The sequence below is a fragment of the Ceratosolen solmsi genome, unplaced genomic scaffold, assembly GCF_000503995.2.
Source record: "Ceratosolen solmsi marchali unplaced genomic scaffold, CerSol_1.0 scaffold2, whole genome shotgun sequence".
NCBI lineage: Eukaryota > Metazoa > Arthropoda > Insecta > Hymenoptera > Agaonidae > Ceratosolen > Ceratosolen solmsi.
In genome coordinates this window covers 5,796,197-5,813,504 of record NW_011948422.1, presented here as the reverse complement: position 1 = coordinate 5,813,504, position 17,308 = coordinate 5,796,197, and the positions used below count along the sequence as shown (strand labels likewise).

Genomic DNA, 17,308 nt, shown 5'->3' with positions numbered 1-17,308 from the left:
ACTCGCTTGTATTAATCTCATTTTTATCTTTATATCAGAAAGCAATTTTGAATTTTGTCCGTGAAAATGCTCAAAATATCGAATTACTTTATAATGCTCAAGTCTTACGGTTTATTATGTATGAAAGCGGTTTTTATACATAGTTATCACAATATTTATTATTTCACATTATCTACGAATTTATATTTTTTACTGTTTCAAATGACTTGATGTATTGATTGTTCATTAGTAATGTTTACATTATAGTGATTAAATGTATTTTACATAGTTATGCAATGCAATACATTGTTCTTAATATATACTTGCGAGCTATGCATTTTCCCTCTCATATTAATCCAAAATGGCGAATATGCATAATCGTATAAATATTATTTTGCTACTCTAGCATTCGATATTTTTTTTTGATAAAACTCACATTGACCTTTCAAAAGATAAACGATAATAAATATTTCTTTAATGATTTCTTTCAATCGTCTTGCCATGGTCGTTCATAGTATTTGAAAATTTGTTTAGAAATAATTATCGCGGATGAAATTCAATTAACAATTAAAAAAAATAATGCGGCTAAAAAATTATATCCACCACAAGCTTCGTACGTATATTGCATTTGAAGTGTGTCGATTTTGACCATTTTCTCTACCACTTGAAGTGGGAGCAGAGATGAGAACAAGCAACACATGCATTCATATATGCATGCGCGCGCGCGCACACAATGGCTACATGTGAATGTAAGGTCATTATGGTATAGCTATATGTTTGAAAACTATAAACTGTTCTCCAGAACTGTATCGAAAGTAGTCAGTACTCAATGCTTAAAGTATATGAGCATAATATAATACAAAATATATGCACACTTAAACGGAAACAAACAGTTTGGAATAAACAGTAATCGTGTAGTGCAAAATCACGAGAGCAATCGTCGACGAGAAATAAGAGAAACGAGAGAGAAAAAAAGAGTGTTGTTGCACACAAAATGCAAACGCGTGGCTGCATAGCCAGCTATGCGCTTTGTTTCTTGGTGATTCAGGTAAAGTTGTCGAACTCACGCACGTCTTGGCGTCTCAATGCGGATAAAGTTGTGAAGATTACAACATCTAATGGAAACTCAGCAACAGCGCCGGCACTAGAGGACGACCTTATCCTTGATATCTTAACGGGTAGCAAGAGTCTGGGTAATGGACAGGGTTGGACAAGATCAGCCACGCCGTCTTCGACGGGCTCAGAGAAACTGCAAGTCTATTACAATGAGTGTAAGAGTTATGCATCTGGAACACAAGACCGGTAAGCAGCGTCAGATGATTAGATTTTTCAGTAAACCTTATCATGGAAACCAAGTAAAATTGTCTTTCGTTACTTTGGACTAGTCAAAATTCATCAAAATTCATTTTATCATTATTGGATACTTAATGTATTGTATACTTAAAGAGTTTTAAAAGAATATTTACCTTAGCTCTATCACCTTAGAAACAATAGAATTCTAAATATTACCAAGAATTGTTACAATTCGTTTAAAGTTATCTTGATTAAAATGTCAGTGGTTTGTTTAAAAGTGGTTTTATATTAATAATCTTTATTTAAATTCAATACAATTATTAACATTATCTATTGTACTGGCACAAAAATTATCTATTGTATGGCAAAAAAGGAAAATAATGAATACCAATTATTAATATTGTAATAAATATAAAATATTATACAATGATTATTGCGCTATAATAACTAATAATAGCTTATATTATTATTGTTTATAACTTTATAACAGAAATATCATGAAATTAAATTAGTTGATAAATATTTTAGACTTATTGAGTATATGCACACGTATATTATATAATTATTTATAAAATATGTATCAAGTAACTGCTAGAATTAGATACAAGATGTAAAAATTATATTACTTCAAAGTAACAAAAGATATCTACTTATTACCTATAATTAACACAATGCATGTTCCTAACTATAATGCATGTATAAAGTATGTATAAGTCAAAAGAGATAATAAATAATAGAATTATATATTTATCGAATTTACATAATAGTTTGATAATTTGACATTTACATATTGTTAAATTTGTGTAAAAGAGTATATGCATAGATACCTTTTCAATTTAATGTAGATATTTAAATAGTTTAATCTTAATGTATTCTATCTTTTTTAATAATTTGACAATATCTTTTAGACTATCATTGACCTATTGTAATTAAATATTTTTGTAATTTTAATTTATAGGAGTAATAATATTTTAGACTATTTTAATTATTAATCAATAATTAGCATATAAAATTTATTCTTATTTAAAACTATACATTAATAATAATTATCGAATTTTAGGTTATAATTGTTCTTATTTTTTTTAATATAATCGTCCTTGATAATCATTATTATATTTGAAAGAAGTGAAAAATGTATCTGAAAAATTATAAATAATTACAGTACCGTTTAACCTTTTATTTTTAAGAATTACATAAATTGGCTTATTAATAAATTTCACTGTTAGGCTAATGAATTTTAAGAAAATGTAAATAATCTAATGGTATATTATATAAAATATTTCTTTCTCTTATGTATGTAAGTAACTACATGTTTCTATTAGTAGGTGTTCATAAGTGTATATGTATAAATTTATTTATTCTGTAATCATTTTAAAATGTAGTGTAATAATATTAATGCGATAATATTTTTTATATTGTAAACCATACAAATGATTATAAATCTTCATAAGTTATTTTATATACATCAGTATTAACATGAAATGCTAAAAACCATTTCTATAATTATTTGTATAAATTTTCATTTTAAATAATTTTTTTAATTTTTATGAATTTCAATAATTATTACAATGCAAGTGGCTGTAAACGTTTAAACATAAATATTTTGATAACAAAAACTAATTCTGTTTCGTTTTTATGCTAATTCCTAAATTACTTTTAAGTTTTTAATGATGAAATTGATTTCAATGATAAATAATTTATTTTTAAATATAAAGTCTTAAAATAGACAATAATGTGTTACATGTAAAAAGTGTTGAATGGATAAAATTTTAAAAAATTTTGCGTGTATCAGTATGAAATGGTTTGTCTAGAAGGTGAGTTTGCATTGTTTTCACCTTCTGATGTGTGTATATATATATATATATATATATATATATATAGATATTGATAAAAACATAGGTATAGATATATATTCATATCGTACAATATCAAAAGTGTACATTCTTTAAGAAGTCACGTTTAAATTCTATAAGATATAATTAAAGTAGAAAAATTGTATAATTATAATCATGTTATTATTATGTTATTATATGATTTTTAATGAATGTTCAATAATCTCTATCGTCACCCTTGACACAAAAACTATACGCATGCTACTCACAAAATCATTATTCACCTCTCCCCTTCTAAATTCCATTGTTTCTCTCTCTCTCTCTCTCAATCTCTCTCTCTCTCTCTCTCTCTCTCTCTCTCTGTCTCCAAAGACCTCCCCAAAGACCACTGTATCATCATTAAGTTTCTTAATTTGTCAATCGTTACACTATTTTTCATTTAAAAGTAGCACATATCGTTTTGTTTTTGCCCGTAGTTAGTGTTTTGTGTGTGGCCTGGCATTCTTTCCAGCGTGTATTCAAGCAAGCATACTCTCATTCTTAAAAAACAAAAAATCAAACAAAACGCGCTTATGTACGCTCGGCAGACATTACTCCGCGTATACGTTGAAGGATGCCTCAACGAACGTCACCGAGAAGAGTTTTGGGCTTGGTAGCGCACCATCTGGATCACATGCAACATCCAGCGATCAGCAGCAGCAACAACAGCAACAACAACAGCATCAATTGACATGTGGATCATGGGGACAGTCATACGATGACATTGTCTTGGACTGCGGAAAGCCGGTGAACTTCACTTATTACGATCATCTGCTGGGCGTTGCTAATAGGAACAACCATCCATTGGTACCAGAACCTAATGTTGTCCTTATTTTTAAGAATGCTGATGAAAAAGTAATCGAGTTCGACATTGATCTATTAGAGCGGCGACTAAAAAGGGCTAAAAAAGAGGTAACTCATGTGTTAATATTTAGAACCAATAACACAAGTTGTTTTTAAATATCTTATTCCTACTATGTTTTGTACATTTAAAACATAGTATATAGAATATATATATATATATATATATATATATATATATATATATATATAATTCAACAAAGTTATAAATATTATGATTTATATCGGAAGTCTAATTGATTTCATATTTAATATTTAAATTTTATATTATAAAATGTTTTTCGTTAATATGAATTCTATAAATTTGCAAGAAAACACTGTGTTTAATAAATAGAAAAATAAATATATTATTTCTTCAAAGGTTTAAATACTTAAATTCCTTATTATTAATTCTAATATAATAAAATTCATTCTTAAAAGTAAAACTTTTTAAATTATGTTTAACGAAAGCGTTTACTGCAGGATATATGTAAAAGTTCAAGAATGTAGAAATTAAATTGTTTGACCCTCGGTCTTTTCATTTTAATAAACTTCCTACAATAAGGCGTAACACATATAAATGCTTTTTCCACATATAATTGAATAATGTTAAATTATACTTTGCAATATTATCTCAAAAATTTGGTACGTGTCTTTCTTTCTTTCTTTCTTTCTTTCTTACTTTTTTTTTTTAATGATGCATTCTCGTTTATTTCGAATGAACTGGCAATGACCTTAACATTCCAATACTTCAATGAAAATTGTCGAGTCAATTATTTCATTTCGAGTAAGCCTCGGTAGGCTATCATGAATTAAATATATATATATATATATATATATATATACACGCTCAATTTTAGAAACCAAAGTCCGTGCAGCTTTACAACCAAATCGGCAACTTTTGGCGCATCAAGGGCAATGCTCAGCGATCGATCGAGTGCTTCCGACGAGCTCTTGCAGTTTCACCGCATAATGCTGAAGTACTGTTAAATCTCGCCCGAGTCTTGCTAATGCTCGAGTACCTGGACGAGGCGTCATATCTCGCGAGGCGATCGCTTGAACTACAACCGCCTGATCGTAACGCCTGGGAACAGTATCTCACACTTGGACAGATATTTAAAGTAACATATAAAAGTATTTTGTGATTTTTAAATTAAATTTCATTTATATTTGAAGTATTAAGGAGGATGTACATAAATTATCTGTATTGCAGATAAAAAAAATTCAATTTTTGTAAGATTGTTCTTATCTCTGTTACATATAAGTCTGTAAATATTTATGACAAATTTTTGTATTGTCCGAGAAAAGAAAGTTTCAAAAAAAAGTTTATAAAGCTATGTACGTTGGATGTTGTATTTATATATACGTTTTTTATTAAAAAAATAAATAAAAAATTTTAACTAAAAATATTAAATTAATATAGTTTGTACAATTAAAAATTAGCGGAATAAACTTTCTAAATGATAAAAATTTTCTTCCAAATAAATGCTTTTCTGTATATCTATTACAAATTGAGTATTTGTCATTTAAAACAATTTCAAATATAAATGAAATCGCTAGTTAATATTGTAATTAAATTAATAATAAAAAAAAAAAATATTATTTTATTTTTTAATGCTTAGAATATTGATCTATTAATTTTTAAAATTTATTATTCTATTAATTTGAAATAAGTAAATATCAATACCGAAATGCAACTTTTTGTATACAAATAATTATGTAATAACTATTGAATAATTTCTTCATTGTTAAAATCAAAATATCAGAATTCCAGAAACATTAACCAAATAGGAAAAATTATAATTGATTCGTATTAATCTAACAATCAATTTCTTTGGTGGGAATTCAATTTAAGTAAAATTATTTTTCAATATTCTTATGCCACAAGTATATATATTTTTTTAAATATAATTTTATGTACTTGTATTCATTATCATAAATATGATTTTTACAATAAAATAAGTCTTAACTTAAAATGAAGTTGAAATAATTTCATAAAATCAATTTTAAGTATTGTACTGAAATGACAAAATTAATCGTAATAATATTCATTTATTAGATAGAGGTTATTAACATTATAATTTAAGTTACATTATAATTACGTGTATGAGGTCATGAATAAACAATATTAATTTACGTAAACAGACGAAACATAAAATTTTTGTATTTATATTTTAAATATATATATATATATGTGTGTGTGTGTGTGTGTGTGTGTGTGTGTGTGTGTGTAATTAAAAATCTCTATTTTTAAATGAAATTTATGGTTATATTTATTATATAATTATATTACTTTAGATAATCATAAATATCTCTATTTTAATTTTATTTGAATTGTGTTTATTTTGTATAAAGTTTCACTTTAATTATAATTTAATTATGTTTAACAATAAATTAAGGAATGGTTAAATAATCTCCATTATCTCCAAATTTTTTAATTTACAAAATGTTAAAGTCATATTTATAAAAATTATAAAAAGTGAATGTTTCAATATCATAATCTGCAATTGAAGAAATAATTAATTGTAGGAAAATATAATATTGAATAATTATATGTAAAAATAGTAAACATTTGTTTTTAAACATAAAATTAATTTTATTTTATTTTTTTTTTATGTAAATTTTTTACGTAAAGAAATTTTCGATACAAATTTTAAAATCTTAAATATTTTTAAACATTTATCAAAATCGAGAATGGTAAATCGGTGAATGTTACAAAAGCGAAGGAAAAAGATAAAAGCAAATAAATAATGTAAAATAAAAGTGTAAAAAATTTTATCATAAAATTCTAGTGATATAAGCTTGTAATATTTGAAAATATGGGTAATTTATATGATAAATTTTTTATGAATTCTGGAGCTGTTAAGGGATTAAATTGTTTAAAACATTGAAAATTTTTGCAAATGTGCCTTACATATCCTTATCCTCCTATACCTATTAATAAAAGAATACCATTTTAAAAATATGTTTTCGACTATATATTATTTATCTTTTTTAGGCTTTTGGATATTTTCAAGAAGCTGCCGTGCATCTTCGACACGCGTTAGAACTAAAACCAGACCTTGTCGATGCAGCAAAAGCTTTAAAAGAACTTGAATCACTTCCAATAGCCAGCATACATGTGTATACACTTCTCATTATAGTATGCTTGGTAAATAGTCTTTACATCAAAATTAAAAATTTAATTAACTCGCATAGTATTTCGATCATCGTCGGTATCTAATTATTCTTATATTACATTGAAAACTCAACTAAAACGCACTTACTTAGTTAAATATAGTTTTCACTGACTAACATTTACTTTTTGCAATAGGCTTATAGATTTTCTATCGATTGAATCGTTTTGAATTTTAAATATATAAGTATGTTAAAGACCATATTTACTTTAAGAACAATTCGATTTTATAATACACTTAAATATCAAAATTAATTTATGCTAATATCATTATAAAGAAAATAGAACGAAAACAAATCTAATTGAAGAATAGATGTTTTCAAATTATCTTAAATATTTTGGAAAAACAATAATTAATTCGGTTATAAATAATGAACGAATATTTTTTGCGTGTTAATAAAAATCTTAAATGATTATTTGGAAATATGTATTTATTTTACATACATATTGAAATATTTTAGTTTTACATTTGGCAGAACACATATAATACACGATTGATCTAATTTTTACACAATTTGTATGATATACATTATTGTAAAATATTTTACTATTCTTTAACAATGTTTCAAATAATTTTTCGTTACTTTAAAAATATATTTACTACAATATTTAAAAACAAATTTACAAATATGAATTCGAGATTTTAATATTATTAATGAAGATGATAAATTTATTTTCAATTTCACGTATTATTATTTATTTAAACTTGAAAAATTGATTTAATAAATATTTGAATTACAATTTTTAGTAATTTAAGTAATGTAATATAGAAATATTTTTAGTAAAAAAATATTTATTTTAAAAAATTTTATTTCTCTACAATAGTTAATATAATGCATTTTTTCAATTAATTCAAATTGAATATACACAATTAATATAAATAAAGCAAAGAATAAATGAACGCATACACACATTCTTTACTTTACATAAAAATTGGTTCAATACAATTATTGTATGTAAAAATTGAAATAAATTTACTAGTTAATATTACTCGACGGTGAGAAGGCCATTTTTATGGCCAATTTTTATGAATTACAAAAACGGGATGTTATTCAAGAAAGCATAGCTTTAAAATTAAATCCGACACGTTGCAGGTTCTTGGTGTTCTTCTAGTCGTCCTAAGCAGCGTCGAGTGCGAAGAAGATTCAACGCTATCCTCGGAACAACCTCAGCGGCCTGCACAACGTCACTTTAATCGTGCCATGGCAATGCGTAGTTTGCGCCTCAATGTTTCGCGTGGAAAACGCTGCTAAGTATCAGTTGTGACAGAAACGAAACTTAAGAATATAATTGAATTCCACTTCTTACGACAATAGACGAAAATAATTGTGCGTAAAGCAATTTATTATATGAACGATAAGTTAAGGAACAAAAGGAAATATATTAGCAGTTACGTCATGCTTGTCTTTCCTTTATTTTTTTTTGTACTCGAGCTACGTTTTAAAAACTTGTCATCTGCAGTCATAAAGTTTTGGTCGATTTACATTTATAGAACGAATGTTAAAATTAATTTTATTGACGAAAAATTAAATGAAGAATTTAATATTAGGGCATAAATGCACATGATTTTATTTAAAAAAAAAATTGACTGTTAACCGAAGACTATGAAATAATTCAAATTATTCAATTAAATCATACAAAATTTGAAATGTTAGTAACTTCAAATACTTCATGTAAATTTAGGATAAACATTCAGAGATATTTACAAAGCTAATCTAATATCTCAAATTTTGTTAAATAAATTAGTTATTTAATGGTTATTTTCAATTGTTTACCTCTATAAGTGTTGATAGTTTTATCCTTCATTGAAATCCTAATATTTTTTAATAAAAATAAGAAGGTATAATTAAATATACTACAAATTTATTTTATAGCTATTCTATATTTGAAGAAAATATGTATTGAGGGTATTCATAGTGTTTAAACACTGAAATTTTCTTAATCTATTCATTCTAATTACAACAGTGATATTTAGCGCAACATTTTTTCTTCAATGCGCCGTTACAATATGTTACACTGAATAGTAATCATGGCATTATTTTTTTTTTTTTTTTAAGCCACTATACAACATATCATCTTTTCTTAAAGATAATTAGGTTCCATTCATTTTTCCTTTAGATCATTTTCAACAATCTCAAAGCACGCGATTTTATTATTTTTCACATAGGCCTAGTGATTTTTTTTTAAGAATTATTCACTCTCAAGATACAACAATATGTACAAACTTGAAAATTCGGCAACAACTGAAGCCGTGTATTTAACTTAAATTCAAAACAGAATATAGATATACAAAAAAATTGTGAGCTAATACTGCAATTAAAAATCTAATATGAAAAAGAAAAACTGAAAACACTATTGAAAGAACGAACAATAGTTTTTAAATGCAAATCATGACTTTAAACATGTCATTTCAAAGTGAAGTATATTTAAGCTAAGATATCAACAATCTCAATAATACGCAACCATTTTTTTTTCTCATCTTTTCAATATCACCAATCCTAATTGCATATGCATAGAAGCAGATATATATGCACTTTAATGTGTATAACATTACTATTCCATGTATATACATATATATATATATATATATATATATATATATATATATATATATATATATATATATATATATATATATATACACACACATATATATATACATAAAATGTACATAGATAAAAGAAAAATCTATACTGCAGCTAAGCACAATTCCATCAGACATTAATAGTTATTAAAATTGCACCCAACTTGAATTTGTTGAAGATGCAGGTGCTGCGGTTGATGCAGCTGCATTTTGTTGTTGTTGTGAAGCGCTTGCAAATTCACCCCATTCAGGTCCTGTTCCCGAATGATTTTGTGATTTCTGTGCAGGCTTATGTGCTGGAGACATAGTGGATACTTTTGCAGGTGGTGGAGCAATTTTAACACCACCGGGCGGAGGCGGAAGCCCAATACCCGTACTTGATCGTTGTTTTGATTTAGATGAAACTTCACTACCATCCTTTTTCTAAAATAATAGTGAAAACAACGTTTATGTATAAATATAAATTAAATGAATTTTTCTTGTAAAAATAAATCATTCAGACTATTAATTAATAAAAATACCAATTTTTAAGATAAAATTAAAAATTAATTTACTTTAATTAAAAATATTAAATTTATTTGTTAACAATTCATCTTACAGCATTATGATTTTTATGGAATTTATGATTTATTTTATTTTTTGAGTTATAAAATGTTCCTTCCAAATATGTTAATGCTATTAAAAAATAAATTATTCAATTTCTATGGGGCTTGATATTTAATAAATTTAAATTGGATATAATTTAATGTTAATTAATATAATAAGCTTACTGTTATCTTCATGTTGATTTTAATGGTTTCCCCTTCTTTAAACCTAAGATCCAATTCTGGTTGTGGCATCTCTTTCTCTTTCTCAATTCGATCTCTAGTTTTTAACCACTTAAACTGATCCTGAAGGGCAACATTGAGATCAAAACTGTCAGACCTATCCATAAAACCAATGCCAATGAAAGCTACATCACCATTGTCAGATTTAATTCTTAATACAAAGTAACGAGAGGAGTCCACCACTGGCTCTACAGCAATACCAGGATATGTTTCTATTGGACATTTTGCATACAGCTGACCTGTCATCTTATCTTCCAATTTTATAGAAACAGCATCGCCTTGTGTCACCAATCTCAAGCGTCCAACCCATGTAGGATCTCCAACATTCCAGTCTGCAGCTCTATATAATTTAAAAATTATTTAACTTATTTGACGTTTCGCGTTTAAAGCGTATAGAATCACGAAAATAAATACGAATATAACATTTTCTAAATCAATAATCAGTTGGAATTCACTTGTAGCCAAATAACGTAAAGAACGCAATTTCGTAAAAATAAAAATGTTGTAAGGTAGCAGAAAATAGATAAACAGAATCACCGATAAAAAAAAAGAGCGTGTTGCAAGAGAAAATAGTTATATTTCTTTAGATTTACCGATAACCCCTGTTGGTCGACCTTGGTGGTATGTTATACACCATTACTTCTGATTTTACTAGAAGCACACTTTCATATGGTTCCGTTAATAAATCCATTGTCCACGTTTCCTACCAGCGGATAAACGTATATTTTAAAGAATCAGTCGTCAAAGCTTGACACTACTTCTTGACACGAGTACGTTTTGACAACTCGTTCGCTCTCTTACTATTCGCCAAACTGTTCGTTTTAACTTTCTATCTTACTCTTTCTTTCTCGTGTTCTTCGCTCCTCTCTCCGTCATTCACTGCCTTTCGCTGATTGTGGGTACGTGTTCGTGCATGCGCGTGTGCACCCACACACCCGCTCATAGCATATTTATGTATCTCCGGTGTGATTTGATAAGGATTATCTCTCTTCTCTGTCACGCCTCCCCGAGGCCTTTGAATTCCTCTAGAATATACGTATATAAATAATAACTTTACGTAGTTGATTACTTACATTTTCTAAAAAAGCATATTGTTATTAAACTTATAATTGGTGATTATATAAAATATAAGCGATTATGATAATTGCAAATAACATAGTTTTTTGGTTATCAAATTTTTATTATTATTATATATAAAAATGATATTGTTGGTAAAAAAACGTTGACACTCTTATTTTGAAAGTATCTACATTGTTTTTTTTTTTATAAATGCACGTGCATGCGAATGTATACATATGCATAGATGTATATGTAATATATGCATGCACACACGTTTGTATAGTAAATGCATATATGTGTATTAAATGAAAATTAAATTCATTATTTAAATATTATGAAACTATATCTACAGATATTGTATAAAAATTATATTTTGATTTATAAATATTCGATAAATTTCAGTATTATTAATTAAAAATTTTCCATTTTCAAAGAAATATGATAATTTTATTATGATTATTGTTTTAATAAACATATTTAAATAATGTTATATATTTGTATAGGATATACAGTGACTAATGTAATATTACTCGAATATTTTATTTTCTATACGTACATAACTTTTTGTTTTAGTAATTTTTATTTCTTTTAAAATATAATTCTTAATTTACTTATCAAATTTACGCGTGAACACACGCATATATATTACCTATAAAATACTATTTAAAATATACATTTATTAGTTAGGATTCGTTATTATTTGAATTATCAATATGATCGATCAATTTGACTATTAACTGAGTATCGTAAACTTCATTCGCAATACTTATTATGTGTTTCATACGTGGTAAATTGTTAACGATCTAGTAAGTACATATTATACATACGTTTCTTTAATAATAATAAAAAATCACTTATGTTTAAAACAAATTAACAACTATCTTTACAAATCGAGTGTTTCGGTAAATACGTAATATTGTAATAGACTATTTAGAAAAGAGATGGGTGTAGTTTTCTTGTCTATTGTTTAATCAAAATTTATTCATGCTTTTGTATTATCTGGATTGCAAGCAGTAATGTATTAATAGCATCGGGTACAAGTTTTTAATTTTATTTATTTATTTATTTATTGATTTTTTTTTTTTTTTTTTTTTTTTTTTTTTTTTTTGTTACTTTGTTTAATACTCGTATTTTTATTCCAAACCTTTTTTGGTTTTTCTTCAGCATTCTTACTCACTCTTCTTTGATGCTTAAAGTGATTGCTAAAGTACCTCCACAATTTTTACTGTTCTGCGTTTTTTTTCTCGTTAAATCCGTATATTCGGTGGCTTCTTTTCCAATTGTCAAATACCTTCGTATACCCAATTCGACGCGTTGCGTTGATTATTTTTCATAAGTTTATAATAGAATTAATCGTATTAGCTTCTAAAATTAAATTTTCGTTAGGTAAATTACATTTTTATATGTACAATTATTTATTTGAATATCATACATACACTTGTATTATAATACATTCTTTAATATTATAAAGATTTTGTTGAATGTTGCTGAAAATGTTCAAATAAAAAAAAAAAAAACAAATTATTACTCGTGTATTTCGGTTTGACTCAAGATATTTTTTTGATTAATTAGCAATTAAATTGCAATTTACTTACAAAATATTACATATAATTGATTTTAATTCCCATAGTCTCATAAAGTTTGTCCACAAAAGCATACCAATCAAAATATAGAAAGTATTATTTTGTCCATCAATGCTACCTATGATTTATTGAATTCTAATAAATTTTTAATTAATGAATTATTTTCATTTTATGTACTTTATGTATTCAAACTCACTAGGTCGACAATACCAATGACTATTCTGTAATTCAACATACATGCAAGAATGACAATGTACTTCTGCTAAATGCTTTCACACAGTCTTATTCGTCAAATCTGAAATAAAAAAGACAAAGTAATGTATTTTAATGGTAAAAAATGTATTAGCACGCAACTACAATATTTAAATTGATATTCCATTCGCGCCACTTACGCTGTACTAATTACGCACAAATAAGTACTTGCATTTTTCATCGTAAATAAAAATATCCTTTAATTATCCTGCATTACATGCATATGCAATAGAACTGAGACACTGCGCAGGCGCGACTATACATGCGGCTTCGTGGCAAACAACATATATGTATACCAAACTTCTGGCTTTGGGTATTCAATCAGATTTTGATGAAATCTGACTGTAGATAGTGGTATTGCTTATTTTCTACCTGTTACGTTATTTATTTAGTGTGCAATAATAAAAGATCAGGGGATTCATATGAAATGAAAGTTGTAATTGAAATATTTGCCTGTTTATTGGCAATCATCACAACTGTGAATGCCGGCGGTCCAACCCTCGTGCTACTCGATAATTTAGCAATCAAAGAAACTCATTCCATATTCTTTAAGATCTTACAAGGTATGAATTGAGACTTAAACTATGAATGCTTATATTATTTATTATTTTCTTAATTGGTGCACAGTATCAGTTACTATATATATTTAAATCTACATCTTGAATATTGATTATAGTTTGGAACAAATAATTTACTGTTTAAATGAGGCTTTCCTTCTGACACCTTTATGGATATATTATGTAAATAAAATTTTTTAAATCGATCAAATTAAATATTGCCTACAAAATCCATGATTAATTTTAGTAATGTGAACATTATTAAATTTTCATTCAATTAGCTTGTTATATTTCTCATTTTGTGTTCAATTTCTTTTATACCAAATAGTAAAGATTATTGAAAATTTACAATTTTAAAAGTACATCATATTTAATGTTTTAATATAATGTTTGAATATTAGATTCTTATTGTAATGATTCGTTAGATTTGTATTTCATTAATTATAATTTTTTAATTTTGATGATTTAGTAAACTTATTTAAACTATGCAATCTATGTATGCTTTATTTATAAGTAATAATGAATGATAAATAATAAAGATTATTGAAAATTTACAATTATAAAAGTATATTACATTTACTGCTTCGCAATAGTGCTTGAATATTAGTTTCTTCAATCTGTCATTCAATAATTATAACTTTTAACCTACGATTAAATAAACTTATTTCAATTATGTGATTTATATACACTTTATTTATAATTTATAAATAAAAAAAAAGAGTTTTATTATAAATTGAATTATTATAATAATTTAAAATATGAAGTAAATTTAAATAATACAATAGTAAATATATTATAACAACTTAATAACTATAATATAACTTAATTATAATTTATATAAGTACTAATAATAATTTAATATATAAATTTCAGATAGTGGTTATAATCTTTCGTTTAAACTTGCTGATGATGCGAATCTCTTATTATCTAAATATGGAGAATATCTTTATAATCATCTGATTATTTTTGCTCCAACTGTAGAGGAGTTTGGAGGTGCAATGAGTGTAGATGCAATTACAGATTTTATAGATGGAGGTGGCAACGTTCTTGTAGCTGCTTCCACATATTCCGGAGATGCGTTGAGAGACTTAGCTTCGGAATGTGGTTTTGAAATTGACGAAGAAGGTGCTAGTGTCATTGATCATATGAATTATGATAAAACGGATACTGGATATCATACAAAAATTGTCGCAGATCCGACAAATTTGATCGATGCTCCTGTAATAGTCGGAAGTAAAAATATACCACCGTTACTTTACCACGGAACTGGATTAATTGCTGATTTAGAAAATCCATTAGTGTTAAAATTATTAACTGGTTCAAGCTCTTCTTATTCTTATATTCCTGAACGACCAGTAAAAGAATATCCTCATGCGGTTGGAAAAAATACTCTGCTTATTGCTGCACTTCAAGCAAGAAATAATGCTAGAGTTTTATTTTCCGGATCTTTGTATTTCTTTAGCGACGAAGCTTTTACTAGTCCTGTTAAAAAAGCTGGAGGTAAATATCATCTTTTATTTTCGCTTAATTAAATATGTCCTCGTTAGAAAAAATATTAAAACAAATATAGTATAATAATTTCAGATGAAAATTAATTTTTCATTATATATTTTGCATTGTATTTATTTCAGATGATAAGAAACATGATAAATCAGGAAATAAAGATGTAGCTGAGGCAATGGTGCGTTGGGTTTTTAAAGAAAATGGAGTAATCAGAGTCTCATTTGTACATCATCATAAAGAAAAAGAATCACAACCACCTGCAGCTTACACAATTATGGATGATGTTGTTTATTCAATAAATGTTGAAAAATTGTCAGGTGATAACTGGGTACCTTTTATAGTAGATGATTTACAATTAGAATTTGTAAGAATCGATCCGTTTATTCGAACAACTATGAAACATATTGCAAATGGTCGCTACGAGGCCAGATTTAAAATTCCGGATGTATATGGTGTTTATCAATTTAAAGTTGATTATACTCGTATTGGCCTTACACATCTGTACAATACAACACAGGTGTCTGTCCGACCTCTCGAACATACTCAGTATGAACGCTTTATTCCAAGTGCTTATCCTTATTATGTCAGTGCTTTCTCAATGATGGGTGGTGTTTTCCTATTCTCTATTGTATATTTACACTACAAAGAGGATACAAAAGCAAAAGCAGACTGAAAACACAGTGATTGTAATATTCGAATACAAAGATTTTTTTATTGCAGTCTTACCATCATTTGTAAGGTAACTCAAGAGTCAGACATTTTGTACAAGTGTATTTAAAAAGTGTGAATCGATGGTATGTTAAAACAATAATTTTTCAATTTTCATAAGATTTATTTTTTGTATATACGCAAATAAAGATTTTATTTGAAAACTTCATTGTATTTACTTATTCATAATCATGAAATCGTTTAATTTTACATTTATCATTAACATTATTAATTTCATACAAAAATTACTATTTAATTTATTCGATATAAAATACGCACGGGCGCGCGTGCACACAATTCTCTATACGTGAGACAAATTAAAATACAATTCAGTCAATTGAGCGAAGGAAGTTGGCTGTCACGTGATCTTTGCGAATTCCACCATATTTCCCTCGCTTTTAAAGCAAGCAGCCGTTCATATTTGATGGTTGGAATAATAAAAATTTGTCTATACAATCGATATAAATTGATTGATAATGTTTATAATTTTTATTTCAATTTAGTTTATTGCATTTAATTTTTAAAATATTCATTAAATATGTCTAATAGTGAAGACGATAATGTTAGAATTGAAATTCAAAAGCTTTTAAAGAAAATAAACATTGACATGGGCAAATTGTAAGTATAAATGTATCTTTAATATTAAATATTAATTGCTTTTATACACGTGGAAAGAATTATTTCTTTTATTTATTCAATTGCAGAAAAGAAGAATTAAAATCAGTACACAATCTAATTGAAGAAAATGCTTCATTACCTATTACTGTAAAAACAGTTAATGAGAAATTAAAAATAATTGCTAAGGAAGCAGGAATTAATTTAGATCAACTAGAACATATAAATAATTCAGATGAAGAGAATGAAGATAAAAGTTCTTCTGATTCAGAAATACATGATCAAATGTTAAATGAAAATTCTCTATCTTCGGGCACAAAAAGCTAACAGAAACAATGATGTCGATCACAAAGTAATAATTAAGTTTCGTATTTTTTACATAAATAAAATTGTGTATATTTATTTTTATTAATAAAATATTTAAAGTTTATAAAAAGTCCATTTGAAAAAATTAGTTAATCT

General features: G+C 26.4%; 4 protein-coding genes across 4 annotated transcripts; 3 read left to right on the top strand and 1 right to left on the bottom strand.

Moving 5' to 3' along the window:
- The first annotated feature begins 579 nt into the window (after positions 1–579).
- LOC105361886 (uncharacterized) lies at positions 580–8,703 on the top strand. The gene is made up of 5 exons (XM_011499176.1): positions 580–1,281; positions 3,692–4,055; positions 4,844–5,104; positions 6,982–7,134; positions 8,253–8,703. The coding sequence occupies exons 1-5, from the start codon at positions 974–976 to the stop codon at positions 8,409–8,411; spliced, it is 1,245 nt and encodes a 414-aa protein (XP_011497478.1). The 5' UTR covers positions 580–973; the 3' UTR covers positions 8,412–8,703.
- A 1,115-nt stretch (positions 8,704–9,818) lies between these two features.
- Positions 9,819–12,917, bottom strand: LOC105361885 (NECAP-like protein CG9132). The gene is made up of 4 exons (XM_011499175.1): positions 12,773–12,917; positions 11,163–11,594; positions 10,513–10,909; positions 9,819–10,165 (listed from the first exon to the last, which is right to left on the bottom strand). The coding sequence occupies exons 2-4, from the start codon at positions 11,258–11,260 to the stop codon at positions 9,890–9,892; spliced, it is 771 nt and encodes a 256-aa protein (XP_011497477.1). The 5' UTR covers positions 11,261–11,594; positions 12,773–12,917; the 3' UTR covers positions 9,819–9,889.
- Positions 12,918–13,708: 791 nt separating this feature from the next.
- Positions 13,709–16,358, top strand: Ost48 (dolichyl-diphosphooligosaccharide--protein glycosyltransferase non-catalytic subunit Ost48). The gene is made up of 3 exons (XM_011499174.1): positions 13,709–14,026; positions 14,894–15,520; positions 15,652–16,358. The coding sequence occupies exons 1-3, from the start codon at positions 13,891–13,893 to the stop codon at positions 16,194–16,196; spliced, it is 1,308 nt and encodes a 435-aa protein (XP_011497476.1). The 5' UTR covers positions 13,709–13,890; the 3' UTR covers positions 16,197–16,358.
- Positions 16,359–16,604: 246 nt separating this feature from the next.
- Positions 16,605–17,247, top strand: LOC105361883 (uncharacterized). Its single transcript, XM_011499173.1, has 2 exons — positions 16,605–16,849; positions 16,936–17,247. Exons 1-2 carry the CDS (start codon positions 16,770–16,772, stop codon positions 17,171–17,173), a joined length of 318 nt encoding a protein of 105 aa, XP_011497475.1. The 5' UTR covers positions 16,605–16,769; the 3' UTR covers positions 17,174–17,247.
- Positions 17,248–17,308: the final 61 nt, after the last annotated feature.

Excerpts from the sequence above, each read along its gene's own strand:
- LOC105361886 (XM_011499176.1), top strand. The coding sequence starts at position 974 with ATGCAAACGCGTGGCTGCATAGCCAGCTATGCGCTTTGTTTCTTGGTG. Across the intron at positions 4,056-4,843 it reads TAAAAAGGGCTAAAAAAGAG|AAACCAAAGTCCGTGCAGCT; the intron begins GTAACTCATGTG and ends GCTCAATTTTAG. Across the intron at positions 5,105-6,981 it reads CACTTGGACAGATATTTAAA|GCTTTTGGATATTTTCAAGA; the intron begins GTAACATATAAA and ends TATCTTTTTTAG.
- LOC105361885 (XM_011499175.1), bottom strand. The coding sequence starts at position 11,260 with ATGGATTTATTAACGGAACCATATGAAAGTGTGCTTCTAGTAAAATCA. Across the intron at positions 10,910-11,162 it reads TCGACCAACAGGGGTTATCG|AGCTGCAGACTGGAATGTTG; the intron begins GTAAATCTAAAG and ends TAAATTATATAG. Across the intron at positions 10,166-10,512 it reads AAATCAACATGAAGATAACA|AAAAAGGATGGTAGTGAAGT; the intron begins GTAAGCTTATTA and ends CTATTATTTTAG.
- Ost48 (XM_011499174.1), top strand. The coding sequence starts at position 13,891 with ATGAAAGTTGTAATTGAAATATTTGCCTGTTTATTGGCAATCATCACA. Across the intron at positions 14,027-14,893 it reads ATTCTTTAAGATCTTACAAG|ATAGTGGTTATAATCTTTCG; the intron begins GTATGAATTGAG and ends TATAAATTTCAG. Across the intron at positions 15,521-15,651 it reads TCCTGTTAAAAAAGCTGGAG|ATGATAAGAAACATGATAAA; the intron begins GTAAATATCATC and ends TATTTATTTCAG.
- LOC105361883 (XM_011499173.1), top strand. The coding sequence starts at position 16,770 with ATGTCTAATAGTGAAGACGATAATGTTAGAATTGAAATTCAAAAGCTT. Across the intron at positions 16,850-16,935 it reads AACATTGACATGGGCAAATT|AAAAGAAGAATTAAAATCAG; the intron begins GTAAGTATAAAT and ends ATTCAATTGCAG.